The following is a 19830-nucleotide window of genomic DNA, read 5'->3' as shown; positions in this document are numbered from 1 at the left end:
TTGGCTACAGGACTCATCCAGTTCTCTAACATGTGATACATAATCTGAATAGACTCTGCTGGGGTTAATCACAACTGTTTCTTTTCTTCTCTGGTCGTCACTCCTCTCTCTTAATGTATGTTAACACTGATTTTACACTGAAATGAGCAGAGTCCACTGTGACTATAGTACAGTGCACATCTGGGCCTGTAAACTAATGAGTGTTTACAGCAGACACCGTCGGTCCAAATAACTCCCCTTAACTTGAGTTTTTCTTTAAAACATAACTGCTTGCTTTTATTTAATCTTTTAAGAAGGTTTATTTAAGATGTAGATAATTCAATTAGTATAATGGTATCTTAAGCTGAGCCCAAACCTAAAAACACCCTTCATGTTTGACCTGTCCCATCAATAAAGGCATACAAGGCCTTACAAATATACAAACCTTACAAATATAAGTTGTTTAAGTTTGACAAAGATGATAGTCATGGTGAAATGACAGTAACATTAGTCATCGGTTGTAAATGGAAAATGGAGAACTGTGTCAAGCGTCAGAGTCACATTCTTTATTTCTTGACATCTTCATTGTCAAAAGTGTCAGTATAATCATTGCTCCTGACAGACCACATGTCATCATTTATAACTATATGAAATATAGACGCCTCATTCTCATTACCTAAACTTTGCTCAGATCATTCTGAGGATTATTATGTCTCCATTTACAAACAAAGAAATTGTGGTAATTGCCACGTCAGTGCTGTCATCACATTCATACCATGTGACATGTGACACACAAAGCATGACTGTGGAGCTGTCCTGCTCGTGGAGTCCAGCTCACAGTGGGATTTACAGCCCACAGCATTTACATTGCTCTGACAAGCACTCAGCTTTAACTGCTGAGCCTAATATTACACATTATCATCCTCATGCACGGCCTCCATAGAATGTCTGATTTTATAATTACACCACTGCCCTCCTGCACACACACACACACGTACCCATACACTGAAATGTGTGACCTATTCTTTGGTAAAATAACTTTAAAAAGTAGACAAAAGAGAAGGGTGGGTAAAAGAAGAAACCAAGTAGGGAGGGGTGAGGAAAGGGGGAAGAAAAAATGAGATTGTAAAGAAGGGAAGAGAGGAGGGATGTGGGGGAGGGAGGGGGATTATTTACCGATTTAAACACATAAATCTGTATTGTGTGACTCTGGCTCAGAGAGGGAGAGGTTTGCAGCTGCAGCAGAGCAGCAGAGAAGAGTGAGAGTAAAGAGCACATTACTGTTTACTTCGATTTTAATTTTAAAAGGAACTTCTGTTTTCCTATTCCTATTGGAAGCTGTGATGTGGATCGGCCTGCTTAAAAATGCCTTGAGGAAAGGATGGAATCTGGAGGGGAAATAGGTAGGTAAAAGAACAGGTGTGTGTGTGTGTGTGTAGGAGGGGAGTGCAGTATGCATAGTGTAATCTCACGTAACACACATCTGATTTATTTACTAAATCAACTGATATAACTTGTTCTGCTGCAGAACACGGTGTCTGAATTTAATCTCATTTCTACCAACTGATGTTTGTGTGTGTGTGTGTGTGTGTGTATGTGTGTGTGTGTTCACAGTACACAAATTTCTCATGTTTTTCTGTCTATGATACCGTTTGCCTTGCGGAGGTTCTGCTTGGTTGGAAATTCTGTGCCTCTGCAGGTGCTGTACCAGTTGCGAGCAACATTTTCAAAGCACAACATGGATCTGCTCTTTGTAGCACCCATCAGTAAACCAGAACTCTGGTTTTTCTTTTCAAAAAAGAAGTTGTTTTTGTTTGAAAGTTATAGTCAGTTAACGAGTAAAAATGAAATTAGACTGGAAGAAAAGACACTGCTTCAAATATGTCTGTGCTCTGCATCCAGGACACCTGACTATAGATACTGTTAGCTATCTAACTCTATGAAGTCATCATCCATTCCTTTACTGTTAATATCTGACTCTGACATAACTATCTCCAAATTAGCACGACTAATTAAAAGGTAATTGCGAGTGAACAGTGACAACCTGAGCCTGAAAGCTTATCCTCCACCCTCAATTTTCAAATCAATTTCAAGTCAAGCACCATTTGCCTGCATGTTCTGGAGCTTTTGTCAGTATGGCTTTCCTCAACAGCTGATTTGCTCATTTTCAACAGTAGGTGCTCAAATCATTATCCTGAGTATCTTCAGGGCTTCAAGTTAATATTGTCTTAAGAGCTGAACTCGACAGATTGTGAAAAACATAATCTGCTGATGACGGCTGGGATCTGCTGAGAAGTTATAGAGGAAACAAATAAACCAGATGAGACTGTTTTGTTTAAATGCAGGGACGGAGCGTTCCTTCATTATTATAACGACATTAGTGCAGTTTAGAAATATGAGAAATACTAAAAGCACATGGTTATAATGAACTATGACTGAGGTTGGGGAATTATGGTTGAATCATTAAAATATCAGACACTACATGATCTATCAAGTGCAGAATCTAATGAGTAAATGCAGCAGATCACATAATACTGTGTTGAAACAGGTCACAGGTGATGGCATGTGTCAGCTGGTCTGGTGTGTGGTGTGACAGAAGAGGACGTAGCATGCTGCTCATCGTTTGGATCTTCACAGCAAGTGAGTCTTCACTATGGGGATTAGTTTCCTGTCTGTAGAGTCTTAATGAGTTTGACTTGTCGAGGGTCATGTGCATGTTTCATACATCTGCTTGTAGAGATTTCTTGTTCATCCCTGCTTCAGAGCTGTCGGCTCCATTTGTCTTCCTTGTTCTGTTCTTTTCAACCATGAATTCTCTCACATCACTTTCTTGTTAAAGGAAGTGAAAATAAATCGTGGATCCGCCCCCTATGTCATATCCACACCGAAACTAAATGACTTCTTCTCTGACCCATTCCCCATCCTTCCACCATGTTTCGTTGTCATCTGTCCTGTGGTTTTTGTGTAATCTTGCTAAATAGCAAACAAACACAGATGAAAACATTGGCGGAGGCAATTAAACCTGCTTGCAGTGGGTCTTCTCATGCTGGTGCACATCAGGACTGCGGGATGTCAGTTGACTTTCGTTCAGAAATATTTTGTATGACACGTTTTTGTATCACTTCCTGTGTGTTGTGTTGCTTTAGCCTATATCAAGTTTCGACCACACCATGACAATTCCATGAAAACAAATTCTTTTGAGAAGAAATGGAAAAAGTCTCATATTACTGAGAGTTCAGTGGAACTTAATGTCAAAGAATGGGATTGTTGTCATCATTGTGGACTTTCTTTTGTTTCACAACTTTACCTTCTTTTTTCTTGTTTATTCCCTCAGTCCGCCCATCCCTCCTTCAGCCTCCTCTCCCTCTCTCCCTACCAGTCCACATGTCAGTCATCCCTCCTCCTTGGCAGTTCCTCCCTCTGTCCCAGGCAGAGCTTGGCCCTCTTTTCTCCAACTCCAGCCCCTTCTCTTTCTCAAAGAGCCTCTTCATGGCGCCCCCGCCCAGCTGGGGCCCCAGACCGGGCCTCCAGGCTTCATTTGGCCCTTACTCAGTTACACAGGTAAAAGGAAAAGAACAGCTTAGGTCTGTTGATGGGTTAGATGATGATGGTCATGCATGCTAGTTCTGTTCCAACCTCCGATGCTAACTACCTACCTCTGTGTCTTTCCACAGCTCATATCAGAGGCTGTCCTCCCTCTCTCTCCCCCTTTGTCTGCTTCCCTCCTCTCAGAGCATGTAGAGAGAGGGAGGGATGAGGAAGGGCAGGAGAGGTTCAGGGTGAGGACCCTGTTCCACAAGTGGGGCGACACGAGCACCCGAAGGACCTGTATTACCCTGCATGCCTTCAAGGATACAGAGGAGCACAAGGCCTCTTGTATAACACAGGTGAAAACCTGCAGTGTTTTCTCTCCGTCTTTCTCAGTCATGCATCGCACTTTTTCCCTCAACTTGTTTTTATCTGCCCCTCCATCTTTCCTGTCTCCCAGCCTCCTCTAGGGCTATGTGTAGCTACTCTCACGCTGCCCAGCGACTGGTTCGAGGATCAAAACACAAATCGATCACATCCGGATTTGCACATGTGGCAAAGTAGCATCCAGCCTCATAATCGCAACCACAATCCTGTACGGCAGCGGAGTGGACATCATCACAGCAACCTCTTCAACCGTCAGCGTACGAGATCTCCGTCAGTGAGGTGAGGTGCTAAAGTAGGTTAATTGTTCATGAATGAGTTCACACATTTGTTTTGGTCAGCCACTTCATGTTGAATATATCAGTATGTCGACAATAATATTAACAAAACACAATAGATATGACAATGTCTGAAGAGTTTTGACTTTCTAAGTGCACAACGTGCTTTAACAAGGAGCCATTTTCAAAATGTAGTCAATTATGTGTGGCTTTGTTCAAAGCTACAAAACTAACAGTGAACAAGGAATGACTTCCATGTGCACCTCATGAACAAGGAATTGTGGTGGATGTTGGACATATAATTGGCCCCTCTGTGTAAACTGTGGCTCCTGTTTTAGAAAAATCCCAGATCTGCCACTGCAACACAGAGAAACCTAAGCTTTTCTGTCTAATTTCACTGTTGGGGGTGATATCATTGTCTTGAACCTTCAACATTTGGAAAAGATGCTCATAAAAAAACAAGGTGTGTGAGTTTGACAAGTTGACTGCTAGGTTATTTCAATTCAATTCAGTTGTATTTGTATACCACCAAATCACAGCATACATTATCTTGAGGCACTTTACACAGTAAGACCTTACAATACTATAGAGAAACCCAACAGTTCCCACAACGTCAATCAATATCTAATAAACGTAAATTAAGTATAGGATTCAAATTGGTATCGCCAGATGTTAAAAGTAAAAGACAAAAAAGGGGACCAAAAAGCTTGACTGGGACATGACTCATAATAAATAATATAACAGTAATTCTCTACATTATAGCAGAGATACTGGGATTGTAGTGTGTGTAAAAGGGCATGCCCAGCTGGTGATGGTCATGATGCTGGATTCAACATTGTGATGATTGTTGGTATCATCCAGTGGCCCAACTCTATTCTCTACAACACCACAGTGTGAACCAGGGCTGGAGAACTGTTTGCCTCCAATCTTTGCACCATCAGTGCTCAGGCCTCAATAATATCTACAAACACATTAGACATTCAACTGTAATGATATATATATATTAAATATTACAAATAATTTCTGCATCAATAGCGTGCATTAACTATGGTGTGGTTCTGTGGGGGCACTGTTGCAGCAGCCGTTCTAATGCTCCCCCACTGTGCCCCCTTCTGTTGAATTGTCATCTGCTGTCTGACCCTGCAGTGTGAAATTCTTTGGGTTTTATTCTTTTGGGTTCTGTAACAATCAATTAAGCTAATGAACAAATACCACAAACAAGCATGTCTCTGTGCAGATGGCAGATATTAGAGATCTACTACATGTTTGTGCAGTCAGGAGAATTTACTACAGCGTAACTTGGAACATAGGAAAAGTGAGACATTGAAACGGGATCATGAACATGTGGTCGGGACAAATGTTTTTAAAGCTATGAATCCTTGTTGTTGTCTGTGAGCTGAAGATGATGACGATCCTTAGCAGTTGCCCGTGTGACACTTGAATTGATGTCTTCATTCAGGTACCGTCCAGGTGTTGATGGGGACACCCACGCAGATTTTCCACAGGCCCTCAGATACCCAAGGGGCCCCACGAGAAACCAAATACAGCTCTACTACTCCACTTTTGACACAGTGGCCAACCTGAAGCTGACACCACCAGGGTATGTTGCAGTGAGTGTGATAATATCTTCTCTCACTGACTCTCTTCTCTCAACAACATCTGTCTGATCTTCTTGTACCCACTCAACATCCATCCAGATGTGTGGAGGACAGAGGGGCTCAGTCCCAGAGGCAGCTCTTCCATATCAAAGCAGTGGCACTGAGGGAGGAGGAGAGGGCGAAGCATAAAGGGCAGAGAAGGATCAAAGAAGAAGAAGCCTGCTTGAACAGGCAGGAAGAGGAGGAGCTTAGTTTGGACTCCCATGTCGTGATTCGCTACCACAGGGGACCAGTCCTGATAGGACAGCCAATCAGGATGTCTGTGAATCTAAGATCCAACTTCAGCGCTGAGTTTGTTGTCATAAGGTGAGCACTAAATTATATCAGTTTTTCTCAATTCAATTAGTATTAACGCCAAATCACAACATTATCAGAAGGATGAGATCTTACAGTATATAAGGGAAACCCAACAGCTCTCACAACAAGCAGCACTGATGACTGTGGAGAAAAAAGAGACTGTCATGTAACTGTCACTGTTTGAGCTCAGACTGGTTGTTAAAATGAAAAAAACTTAATAGATGTAAGGATTTTATTAATGATAACGGCAATAGTTGATAGGATTGGTTGTAATAATATTCCGAATTATAATAATAGTTATAATTGCAATTCTAGATCCTGCAGCTCTTGAGCCTGGTAGTTCTCATTCTCCCATTCTAGTCATTCTAGGGCGAAGTGATCTATTGGGATAATACAGCACTATGAGCTCTTTAATATATGATGTGGCTTTGAATGTGAGGAGCATGAACTTTCATTCAGAATTTTACAGGGAGCAAATGCTGCAACAGGAGTAACATGATCTCATGTTATAGTTCCTGTCAGCACTCGTGCTGCAGTATTTTGGACCAGATGGAGGCTTTTCACAGACTTACTGATATTAAAAAATATTATCATAATATTGAGCGAGTGGAAAAAGACAATTGTTTTATGAAGCCTCCTTGTTTATGTTATCATTGTCGAGGTTGTTGGCAGTATTTTGAGATACTACTTTGAAAAAATGTGTGTGTGTGTGTGTGTGTGTGTGTGTGTGTGTGCGTGCGTGCATGCGTGTGTGTCTTCAGGCTGAAGGTGAAGAAGGGCTTGGTGTCGATGGTGGCACAGAGAACCCTGACCTCTGACCTGTGGGCAGTGACGCTGGAGAGAAGTCAAGGCTCCAAACATGATGTGTTGTCCATCATCTGCCACAAACACAGTACACTGAAGCACTCACACAGGTAGGCAGAGTTTAATTTATCCTCAATTTAGTGTGTCCATGAAACACAGAGTGAGGTCCTGTATAAATGAGAACACAGTGACATCTAAGAGATGTCAAATCTGTTGAAATGTTTTGACCACATTCTTTAAAAGACCAGTTTTGGCATCTCTAAAAATGTAGCATTATTTGGGACAAGGCCTCTGTAAGTTTTCATTGAAGGACTAATTCAATGGTCTAAGAACAAGTCACCTGTGTAATGATGGTGGGATCTTCCCTCTGCAGTAACTGTGTGTCATTAGAAGTACTGTGCTGACATACTGACAGCTCAGTCTCTGTGTCCTCCTGCAGTCCCACCCTTCTTCAGCAGGTAGTTTGTCTGTCAGTCGACGGTTTGAGGCGAAGCTTCGGTGTTGCCATGACAGTGTCGGCTAACTGGTGGGTGGAGTACTCTGGGCGCAGTAACCCGCCATCGCCACGAGGGGGAACAGTGAGCACCTTCTCGTTCACTGACCGACACATTGATGGGATTGCACCCATCACAGAGGTACTTTATACATATATTACTTTTTATGCATTTATACTGTCATATCGAATGTTTCTATTTATTCCCAAATCTTTCAAATCTTCTTCAGGTCCATCTAATTTCGATTATCTGATCGTCTGTCCTCAGAGTAACAAGATCATCAACACCGCCATACTGACCAACCAGCCAGTGTCACTTCCTGTCATTGTGCTGGCCATAAGCCATGATGGGAAGGTGTCCGATGTCACCGCTGCAGTCACATGTCACTCTACCAACGAGAACACACTCAAGGTGCAGCACACACCGTCGTCATCAGCCTGGTGCACTGCTTAATTACTCTACGGGACATGAGTTTGTATCACACTGTCCCATACTGTATTCCATTTTTAGCAGCATGTAGCAATTAGCCATTTTTCCTGGAGAACTACATTAAATCTGTGACAGTTTGAACCAGTGGTTTTGGTTTTGAAGAATGACTTAACATAGTAAGACCTTACAATATAATATGATAAAGAGTTTCCACAATGAGCAGCACTGAAGATGTGGAGAGTCATGATTCTCCGGACATATAATATATATTATTTAACCTTTGTTATTATAAATAGACTGATGAATGCACCATTAATTGAATGCCATATTTACACATTCTTCTGTCACCCATGTCCTCTGCTGGTTTGTACTGACTTACTGTCCATTACTGTGTGCTTCCTAGTGTTTCTTACACTTGTCCTGTCTCTGTCTCCATCCTAACCACAGGTGTCCAGTGATTGCTCCACCCTCTTTGTGGATGGCAGCGAATCAGGGTTGGGCAACACATGTGCAGTGGTGGAGTTTCTGCTGGGCGCGCTCAGGGGCTCTGTGTGTCTGGAGGTCTGGGCTCCGTCTGTGCCCCTGCGAGTTTCCTTGTCAGACCCCATTCTCAACGCCATCAGTGGCTGGAACCACTTCACAGAGAATGGGTACATGACAGCTTGAATGTGGCGTCAGCTTGCGGTCATGGTTTCCACATAATTCATGTACAGGATGCGTTTGTCTGTTTCTCTACAAAAACATAATCAAAATGTGAACTGAGACACATTTCTAAATGGTCTGTATTTATATAGCAGTCTCGTTGACCACTCAAAGTGCTTTACAGTACAGCTTTTGCCATTCACCCATTTACACACACATTCATACAGTGCATCGATCTGCAGCACTTTTTCCATGAGAAGGGGCAGATTGGGGTTCAGTGGCTTCCCCAAGGACACTTCTACATGCAGAATGGGGAAGACTACGATTGAACCACCAACCCTCTGATTAGAGGATGACCGCTCTCTAAGTATTTCCTTCAACAGGCTCATTCAACTTAAGTCAAAGCAGCGCAGTGCTGACTTAAAGGTCCAGTGTGTAAGATTTAGGTGAAAGGGATTTTTGGCAGAGATAGAATATAAAATAATCCTAAAGATGTTTTCACTGGTGTGTTTCATCTAAATTGTAAGAATTGTTGTTTTCATTACCATAGAATGAGCTCTTTATATTTAAAAACTTTATATTTACATGGAGGGGGCTCCTCTCTGCGGAGGCCGCCATGTTTTTGACTGTCGTCCCAACCAAAACCTTTGAGTTTTCATGACAACTGAAGTTCACCACAGGTTCTGTTTCATGTTGGGAAGGGGAGGGTGAGATGAGGGGTATTCAGCTGCAATATGCAACTTCACCTCCAGAAGTCACTAAGTTCTACACACTGTACCTGCTGGCTGGAATGTTTTCCAATCAAATAATATTAAAACCACTCTCCTCCAGCTGCACCTTCTTCCACAGAGGACGCAGTTTATTTGATTTCCTCAGCTCAACTTTTTGAGCACCAAAACTTGTCTTTTCACCCCCTTGGAAACACAGTGCATTTATTTTGATACCTTAATTCTCTGGTTTTCAATAAACAAAATAAACATGTGTTGCATAAGCACGTAGTGGGAGTTGTCCCTCATACACCTTTAACCCATCACCCTCGATGTTTCATACAACATTTCATTTAGAATGGAGCTTTTGAAAAACAGTGTGACTTATCGAGGGTAACTCTAAAAAAACCAAACAGACCAGCTGTGCAAAATCTCTTGTGTGATGAGTGTTCAGAAATAATCCTCCTGTCACCACAGCTGTGATTTCTCATTTCTTAGTGACCAAAGAGTGAAAACATAATAATATAATCTACACTCACTGATGTGCAGACACACAAATACTAGAGCGAGCACACTTTAGTTCCTCATGTGTGTCCCATGTCTCCTCAGGTGTGTGCCGGTGTATCAGCGCTCCACGGTTCAGGTTCTGGCTCAGTTCACAGCTCAGGACTCCCGCAGCAAAACTGTACACCTCTTGAACTCGTCTGATTGGTTCGTGGATGTGACAGAGCTGGTCCTTGAGTGGTTGAGAGTAGAGGACCCTGGAGTGGCTTCCCTCAGCACCCAGAACAACCTGATTGGTTTACGGCCAGGAAAGACATCACTCTACGTAGGTGATACTTGTGTTTAATGTCAGTTGGATCTCTCCCCTCGATCATCATCATCATCATCATCATCATCAACTCTCTCTTTCTCTCTCTCTCAGGTTGTCTCGGAGCAGTGGGATGGCGTGCTGGGCAGATGTGACATCACTGTGACCTCCGATCCTGTAACCCCCGCAGACCTGTCAGTACAAGTGGTCAGTGGCCTCGGCATGTCAGTCACGGGCAGCCCCACACACCCCTCCATTGTCACAACAACAGTGACGGCCTACAATATCCTGTACAACCACCACCAGGTTAGAGAGCAGACATTTCTGATGTGTATTTATGTGGCACTTGTGAGCAGGACTTTCTCTATCACACATCACTCATACACTGTCGGCACAGCCAACAGGGGCAAGTTGGGGTTCAGCGTACATAGGCAACTAGTCTTGCTTGTGTTTCTTGATGTTAAACCTCTCATCAAAAAGGGTTGACCTGCATGTTTAATATAATGACTGTCAGTAAAGGTTAAACTCCCTCTTGTCAGTTAGAGCTAAAGTGCTTTGAGTGGTCATCAAGTCTAGAAAATCACTTTGTGAATACAGACCATTTACCATTTAAAAACTGTGAATAGGTGAAACCTCTTCACACAATATAAGCAAGTCCAGATGCCAATGATCACTTGTATAACTCCAGAATCTTCACAGATATATCATATCAGTACTCTGCTCTGTGATGGTTCTTTCACATAAGCTGACACAAATTGTCTGTTGGGTTTCCAGCTGCAACGCTGCTGAGGTTGGTCTTTTTCATCCCCGTGAGCACATTCCTTCAAATTAGGAACAAAAGATTGTCTCTTACTTCAGCAAAATGTTTTTCAAATTTCTCTTGCAAAGCACCTCATTGAGCATCTACTGTTCTTTCCTTGACACGATGCTCATCAGTGATGACATAAGAAAACAAGCTATTATTCAAAATGCCTCTATCTGGTTGAAACTTGACAATAATGTTAAGAACATGTGAGACAGTTAAGAGGACAATGGCCTGTGTGGTCTAATGATATTTCTGTGCATATCATTTCTCTACAGGAGGCGTCCATCAGCATCTGGCTTCAGTTTAGCGATGACTCCGCCTCCCTCCTCTCCTCCTTCAGTGACCTTCCCTATTTCCTGCGTCTCTCCTCATTAGCTGAGACTGTGGTTGTGGTGACACCCGGTCCCAACCAACGCATCTTTGCCCAGGGCGATGGAGGTGGGCCTTTACTGCAAGCAGAACTTCTGGTTTCAACCTGCACTGACCAGCCAGTCACCTCCAACTTGATCATTGAAGGCAGCACAGATTGGACAGACACAGGGGGAGGAAGCAGGATGAGGAGGCTAGCAAGGGGATCTGGTTGGATAAGAGTAAACCTAGACCTAGGCTTCCTGCGACCACCAGGGGACAAGGGTGAGGAGTTTGAGTTTGATATATCAGACATGCTGGTTGAGTCAGACAGCAATGTCTACACTTCAAACTTCGATGAAGACAACAGTGGGAATGTGAGCAATGACTACTATGACAAATTAAGCAGGGGAGTGACAAATAGAAATTGGAACAAGGTGGGGAACGGAGGGATGGTCAGTCGCAACAATCTGGAAAGAGCTATGCTGATGCCAAGCCAGGAGGAGGGCTCTGTGTACTTCTCTCCAAGCCAGGAGAGAGAGGGAGAGAGGGAGGAAGACGATGGGCAAGGAACTCGAGAGCTGGAGGTTGGTGTTGGTGCTGTTCTCTCTCTGCTCTGTCTCTCTGCCGTCCTCTTCTTGGCAAACTGTCTGCCCTGTGCCCTGCGAGACAGAAGGAGGGCAACGGCAGAGGAGAGGGTGGAAGGGGAACTAGAAGGAGGCTCAAAGGAAAAAGAGCAAGAGGAGAGGATGAAGGAAGAGGCAGACGACATTGAGGCAGGGAAGAGGAAGAGGAAAGAGGGTGAATGCGAAATAAAGCAGCAGCAGCCGCAGGTAGAAGAGGACCAGAACAAAAGAGAGGACATTAAAGAAGTGGAGATTATTTGCTGACACATTCACAGGCTGGGCTTCAAATCAAATCTGTTCTCATTCTGACACAACAGTAACCACGAACATGACGCTGCATTTAAAACCTCTTGGAGATTGAAATGCTCAAAAAATGTTGAGCTAGGAACCAAACAACATCCACACTTTGTTCACTGCTGTTTCTGACCCGAGGGTCAGGACTGAAACGAACTGAAACTCTGGGGCCCTTTTTGGAGTTTAAACTTTGCCTTTAAACTCTGCGTGTATGATTAATATAAGAGGGTCGTCCCTGTCTCCCCTGAAAAGAGATTTGAAGAGCCAAGATAGTGAAAGTGACAGTAAACATGTGATATGGGATATAATGCCACACCATCACTCCTATACACCATTTACAGTGTGTGGTCGCTCATACCCTCAGTAACTGTGACTTCACCTTGTTTTCGGGCTGTTTGTCACTTGTGACACTGTGATGTTGCACTCTAATCTGTACATTTAATTTCACAGCCAAGGTTGTTGGTTTGGATTCTTTAATCAGCCCAAACAAACCTCTTTTTTTCACTTTTTCAGCTTTATTTGTCTTAAAAGTGTTTGTGCAATTGTGCATAAGTGTCATCCTTTGTGATTGGTTTATGTGACTTTATGTTTTGACTACGGATGTTTGTTCCATTTGTTATAGTGTTCAAATAACCTTTTCACCTTGCCACCTTAGTACAAATCGAAAAGGGCACAGCGTCACCATCAGGTAGCTCCTAAGTGGCTGATTTAGGAAAACAACAATGTCTTTCCAGTTTTAGAGACCTCTAATTTTCACAGTATTCCACAGCATGACAGCTGAAACTGAGCCAAGCTTCTCAAAGAATTTCATAGCATAAACAGTTTGGTGTATCAGGGTTGGCTTTAGCCTTGGCTGCACGTTCAATGAGGTCTAAAATGTACATGTGCACTGCAATAGTGCGACTGTAAATACTGTGATAAAACCATTCCAGCAGTCTACTGCATCTATTGAGCACAAAAGCTCTGTTTAATGATCCTGCCAACGCTACAGAACTTATAGTTATAGTTGCAGACATTTGTCAGTGCACCCAGGCTTTATTCAGTCCATTGGATCTTTACTCAGTCAATCAGATTTTTATTAAATCAATCAGGTCTTCAACTCAGTCTACGAGGATTTAAAGCTGGCAATTCATTAAATCCCTTTATAATACTCATTCAATCATTTCGGTCTATCCATGATGCAGTTGATGATGTGTGGTTATACACATCACTGGACTTGAAAGCAGGTTGACAGAAAATAATTTGCAAGCAGATGAGATTTCCAGACAAATTGTACCTCAGTGAATTGAGAGTTTTCCTTATTATTCCATCCAGTGTATATACGATGTATTTACAGCACATTGAAAAACGAATTTTATTTTGAAACTACATATTTAAATCCAAACCTGAATTTTCTCTTTTCTCAATGTGTCATCTTGTGTGTTGTCTTGATCTGGTTTAAAATCACTGTTTAAATGAAATAAACAGTTTGAAGGCAGCTGCTCCTCCTGACTTGTAATGACAGAAGTGAGTGTAGCTGTCTAACAGTGTGTGTTGTGCACATAAGACTGCATGAGATACCATCATCAATAAAACCTGAATTAGACCCCAGACATTGTGTATATGTCAAAAAAATATTTAAAAAATGTTCCATTACCAGAAACCCCTATTAGCTATTTTCATTGTGTGAAATACAAAGTCATTACCTTTTGTATTGTAAAATAAATGGTAGCTTGATAAGATTACAGTTAAATGTAAATGATATTCTTTAATCCACAATGACAAAGACATTTAGACGTTAATATTCACCTGTGTAGAACCTTTGAGTTTTGTTTGACCAGAATGAATTATGTCCTGCTGTGGCTCACACACATTCTGTCTATGAATGGATGAATGGCATCAGCTGTACGGTAAGGTTTGTAAAACATTACAATCCAATCCAATTATTGTGATTAAATATAGAAATTAATTCGTCAATTCAAATCAGGATGGATCATTCGCATCACTAGGGTAGTGTGTGTGTGTGTGTGTGTGTGTAGCTCAGTACTTCAGTACATGTTGTGAGTTGCTGTGGCACCACAGTAAATGTGTAAAAGACATAAGTTCTTCTGTGATGAACAATCCTGAATTCTCCACCAAACATCCAGTAGAGTCTGATTTCATCAGGCCTCTGAAGAACATCCGTGTTTCTACCAACAGCACTGGAACACATTAGCCCGCAGTGTCCTCTAGCGGCACAATACTGAAATGGAATATGAAGAATTGGAGATCCAGACAAACTCCGGGTGAGAAGTTTGGAATAAAGACACATTAGCGCTACACTCACACTCTTTTTTTTACACTCACAAAAAATAACCTACCTAAAAAATACGCTACGATGATATAAGAGGTAACTGCGCACCTTTGAAAAATCGTTCAGCAGAGTGGCGCAGCGGAAGCGTGCTGGGCCCATAACCCAGAGGTCGATGGATCGAAACCATCCTCTGCTAGGGACTTCTTTTTTTTTTTTTTCTCTCACTCATTGAAGCTAGTTTTAAAAGACACGTCTTCGCTCTGTGCACATTTACCACATACACATACTGTGTAGTTTTATTGAGATGAATGTATTCACGGTATTGAACTACATAACACAAGACAGATTCCAAACACTTCCAGTTAAAAGCATACCTAAAGGTCCAGTGTGTAAGATTTAGGTGAAAGGGAACTATTGGCAGAAATTGAATGTAGAATCATTTTCATGATGTTTTCACTAGTTCATTTCATCTAAATTGTATGAATTGTAGTTTTCTTTACCCCAGAAGAGGCCCTTTATATTTAACTGACAAAAGCGTGTCAGATGGGTCTGAATTATTTCTCAGCCCCTGAAATAACTACAGTAGCAGTAGAACCCTGACTGGAAAATGTCTCTGATAATCCAGACTCTTCCCCAGTATCATGCATCTTTCAAATATCACCTCACTGTTCGATCCCCATGGGACAGTGGCTCATTGACAGTACCATAGAGACAAATAGTAAAACTTACACTTTTTTATTGTAAATTGTGATTGTATTAATAAACGTTATTTATATAGAAGTGTAAGAAACATGTGTAACAATCGCTTGTTACACCTACACACAACTTTTATGTTTATTTTAATGAGATTTAATCATTGATTCAAATTATTGATATCATTCATAACGGTATGACAAAGGCAGGGCATGTCTGTACAGGACAGTTGATGTTTTACAATAGTTTTATGCAGCTTTGTATTTGAATAGTAAAAATTACAACAATGCAACAGATTCGTTTCATTCGTTCTTTATTTCTTTTCTTGTATTAATCATTCGTACTCCAGCATTTATTTGGCATTATTTACACTTTGTTTTTCTAATCACAGGTCTGAATGCTCTCTCCCGTGCAGCACCTATGATCATCTCCTCCCCACCCTCCCCTCACAGATAAGAAGACGACAGAAAGGCCCTTATCTGCAGACGTTTGGAGGAGATGCTGCCTTTAGTGGCGATGAGATGTAACGATGGGAAAGAAACCAACAACCAAAGGCAGAAAATCTGAAATGGTGAGTTACGCTGGTCATAGCTGTTTGCTACATTGCTGACATGGCTGCAGACACTGCACACCATGGATCAGAGCCTTTAACCAACATCCATTCTCCTCAACATCATTTGTAGTTCATGGTGGTTATTCATGCACCAGGATGAAGGTCTGCTAAAGAGGGACTACAACACTTTTTAACTCCACAATAACAAAATCATGATGTCATCAGATTCAGTTCATTTGATTCAGTAAATCAAAGAAATGTAATAAATATAGTCATTTAACTCAATTTCTTGTACACTGTTTGAAAACCAAACCCTTTTTTTGATAACACAAAGTCACACTGAAGTCAATGCAAGTGACTTTGTGGTTATACACAGTCAGTGTTTGAGCCATCAGAGAGAGAAAACCGCCACTAAACAACAGGGCATTCATTTAGAGATCTTAACATCATCATTTTTCCATCATGTGACCTGCAGTTGAATCACTGCTGATAAAAGAGAGGACATGAGAGCAGGGAGTTGCAGTAAGAGAAACGCTCAGTGCAGACCAGGAGCTGGACACATGATGTGTAGAGTAACAGAAGTATTCTTTACCTCACAGAAGAGCAAGTGTGCAAGGGTTTGACTTGCTATTAAAATTCATTATATTTCACACTCAGATAAAAGTCTACCATCAAATTCCTTTTCCAAAGAAAAGAAGAGTTCAGCTTAAAACCTGCTTAACTTCTGTACACAATTAAAACAATTGTAACAAAGGAAAGGGCATTATTATTACTATAACATAAATGTACGAAATGAAAAAAGGCAAAATAATCTATAATAGTGTAAATAAAATGCTAAACATGTAACTATATTTAATATTAAAAAGCAATAAAGAAGTTACAGTACAGGGAGAAGCATCATCAATCATCAAAACAGTTTAAGGAGGATGTGATTCCCACGTACCCAAATAAAACCCTAAACTGGGAGCATGTTGGTAGTATACACAGTACACAAATCCTCCTACACATACACATGCACACGCACACAGGGCAGCATGGAGATAAGAGGAGAGTTGTCAATGTTGCTGAAATGGTTTCTGATCGATCACAAATGAAAGGCCCCAAATTAAAAATCGCTTCTCAGGCTCAAAATAAGACTTTCTATCGTGTTTTGTCCTGAAAACTACAGACCACCAGAGTACTCACGGGAGTAAATACAGGTGTGATGTGTTTCCTGTAGTCAGTCTGATACTGACAAAGATTCAACTGTTGATGCGTTTGTGAAGTGGACGACGCTGTTTCCTCCGGATTCTTTTCCTCAGTTCAGTATCCACATTTTTTTATAATGACACCGTCAGTGTGACTCAACACTGTAATGAAACATGTGACCATTAAATGTTTTCACTACCAGTTTTAATTATTTCGACTTGTTCAACATTTGACAGGCGGATACGTCAAAATACTACAATACCCATGAGTCTCGGCTGCCATTGCCATGGAGAAGAGGCCGGTGAGAGATCCAACTCTGAGTCCTGACAATTTCAGTTGTTAAGAGTTAGGTGATACTTTCTGTCCAAGCCTGTGTTTGTGGTTTTCACAGAATCTTTATCTTCAGTTCTCATCTGCCAGTAGCTGCTCACCTGACTGAAATACAACTCCAGTGATTAGATCTTGTACCTTGTTGTTACGTAAACAAGCGTGTACCTTTCGACTTTTAATTAAGTACCAGATATTTTCACACAGATCCCTTATACTGATGATTTAACCAGGAGAATGTTGTGCCCGTAGAGGAGTGAGTCATGCACCTTTGTCAATGGGAAAAATCAGTTGAAACAACCTCCTCCCACTTCACAGCGCTGAACGTTTTGTTAACTCAAGATTTACCAGCTCAAGCAGCTGGCCTCTCCAATAAATGTCTTAGATTCGTTGTAAAGAGAGGAATGAAAAGCATGTAAATATGGTTCATATTTGTTCAAATCACAGGTTTGACATAATTTGACTGGAGCCACGGTCCTGGTCCACCAGTGGGTCTTCAGTTACATGGGCGATAATTTGATGGTGGAACGAAAATAAACCCACAGATTACAACTCAACCAAACCCAGTGTCCTGGGATTTCCCTGTATATGCTTGTAATTTGTCTGTCACCCAGGTCCTGAAACATTCTTCTCCTGAGCAGCAGCGTGTTTCCTCAGACCACATCATGACCTTTGATTCAGCTCCTCCTCTCTCTCAACCTCTCCACCCCACCACCTCTCACTCACTCTGAGGGGCTTCCTGGCTGTGAGACCAGCATCAGGCTCTTAGTTTATTTGTCTGGGATTTAATCACAGACAGTGAAGCTCATTAAACAAGAACTAAACACTGAGGGTGTGAAGCAAATCTTCACTGCTTAATTCTGGGCAAAAAAAACAACTCATCTTCATCACATCCTCACTTTTTCCTCACTGGCTTCCCACTGTTGATAAGACACGGCAGCATCTACATCCAGTGAAACCACATGAAGCATCAAAAAGGACAAAAATAAAATAAAGATATACATGTAAATACTGGTACCTGTGTATGTAGGGTTAACTTGTACCACAGTGGCTCGATAGTAAGACTCAAATATGCCCAAATGACAAAGCCTTGGTCTGGTCTTGTGTTTTTCAACACAGACGTAAATTAACTCAGCTTACGTCATATAAACCCAAGTCATAAGTAAGAGGTAATGCATGGAATGATGTTACATGAGGATTATAGTAATGATAAAAAATAAAAAGGATTGTTTTGATTTGTTACAGTAGCTTGCAGGCGGAGGTGTAGTTCACAAGGATTGCCACCAGAGGGAGCAACAGCTCAATACTTCAGCCACAAGCAGGCAGGTGGTTTGATCAAAGGCAGCACGCACAGCTTTATCTGACCCTCTTTCATCTCTCTGGTTTCCATGCGTTTTTATTAAAAGCTCAAGTACCTGAACAGTACCACACAAGTTATTTGGCTCTACTATCCTATGCCACATTCATACACCATCTTGTCTCTTTCTGCTACATTACTCCTGTTCTCCTCCCTTCAGTTACCTCCCCCACTGCTCCAACTTCTCCCTCCCTTTGTCCTTTCCCTCCCAGTTTTCACTGAACTGCTCTAACTTTCCACCGTCTTTTTATGTTACTCTTTTTCTCAGTAAAGTCAACTTGTTTTTTGCCCTAAATGTTAGTTCTGCTTCATTCTTACTTTCTCACATTAGTACCTCGCTGAAGTAGCTGAAACCACGAGAGCCCTTGTTTCTCTGCATTATTGTTTCTCTGTGTTATTTCTAATCCTCCCGTGCCTCTGTATTGCTTTTCCTTCTGTGGTGCTGCTCCCACAAATTCCAACTGGTGTTGCTGTGCCTGCTTGAGAACTGTGAAGTCTGAACTGACTCACACTGACAAGCGAATCCAACAGTGACTCGATCAACATCTTGATAAGTGGTTACCTCTGCAAAACAAACCCAATGTCTTCTATAACCCGAAACGTCCCCCTGCACCCCGTTTAAGTGCTGGCAGAGACTCAGTCCACATCCTCCTCTTTTTTCCTCCAGTTATTTTCACGGTGAGGCCCACTGCCCTCCCCATTCACCCGTTAACCCTTCACTGCTCTCTCACTGATGTCTCCTCCTCGTCTGCTGCTTGTTTGTCCATTCACTTTTCCATCAGTGCGTCATCCTCTGTGATGCCCTGAGCTCTGAGCTCTTCCAGGACGTTGTCGAGGTGTCCGGGGTCAGGGAAGCCGTGGCCTGTCAGATTGGAGCCAAACTCTGTCTTGTGGTGGACCTTGAAGAGGACGACAGAGTTGTCTTTAGCTTCAGTGATAATAAATCGGTTAACAAACCGCAGTCACTCTGACTTCCAGTCGTAATGTATCACCACCACCGAGGAGGTTCTGCCCTGTCTGTCTGTTTGTTAGGGTTGGTTAGTTGGTTTGTTGATTGGTTGCTTTGTAAGCAGAAAAACTAAAACAAAATTCAGAAAATATTTCAAACTCGGTTGAAGGCTTGGACACGGGCCAAGAAAAATCACAATACATTTAGGCACAGAGCCAGGACTTTCATTTCTTTCTCTAATATTGGATGGGTGTTTTTTGGCATTTTGGATCGTGATAAAATATGTTTTGGCATATTTTTGGGACTGATTGCTTTGTGTTTTTAATTTGGTGTGGATCCAAATTAAAATCCAGATTTAGTAGATTTAAATTTGATTTCAGGGGCAGGAATTTCGCGTCACTTTGTTT

The 19830-nt window shown here is 41.8% G+C and overlaps 2 protein-coding genes across 3 annotated transcripts in view; one reads left to right on the top strand and one right to left on the bottom strand.

The window, feature by feature from the left end:
• Positions 1-891: 891 nt before the first annotated feature.
• Positions 892-13669, top strand: tmem132a (transmembrane protein 132A). The gene is made up of 14 exons (XM_069530268.1): positions 892-1382; positions 2528-2619; positions 3314-3540; positions 3654-3866; positions 3968-4173; positions 5629-5769; positions 5867-6133; positions 6886-7038; positions 7368-7563; positions 7690-7833; positions 8299-8501; positions 9810-10029; positions 10126-10317; positions 11092-13669. Exons 2-14 carry the CDS (start codon positions 2538-2540, stop codon positions 12052-12054), a joined length of 3207 nt encoding a protein of 1068 aa, XP_069386369.1. The 5' UTR covers positions 892-1382; positions 2528-2537; the 3' UTR covers positions 12055-13669.
• A 1676-nt stretch (positions 13670-15345) lies between these two features.
• Positions 15346-19830, bottom strand: part of LOC109627368 (E3 ubiquitin-protein ligase DTX4-like) — a 30130-nt gene continuing 25645 nt past the window's right edge. For both annotated transcript variants that reach the window (XM_020083868.2, XM_020083867.2), the window contains exon 12: positions 15346-19373. In XM_020083868.2, coding sequence (XP_019939427.1) covers positions 19242-19373 — 132 coding nt within the window. In that variant the 3' untranslated portion in view covers positions 15346-19241. The remainder of the gene's footprint in view (positions 19374-19830) is intronic.

The sequence above is a fragment of the Paralichthys olivaceus genome, chromosome 8 (assembly GCF_024713975.1).
Source record: "Paralichthys olivaceus isolate ysfri-2021 chromosome 8, ASM2471397v2, whole genome shotgun sequence".
NCBI classification, from domain to species: Eukaryota; Metazoa; Chordata; class Actinopteri; order Pleuronectiformes; family Paralichthyidae; genus Paralichthys; species Paralichthys olivaceus.
The sequence above is the reverse complement of the archived record's forward strand: the minus strand, read 5'-3'. Positions and strand labels throughout refer to the sequence as shown.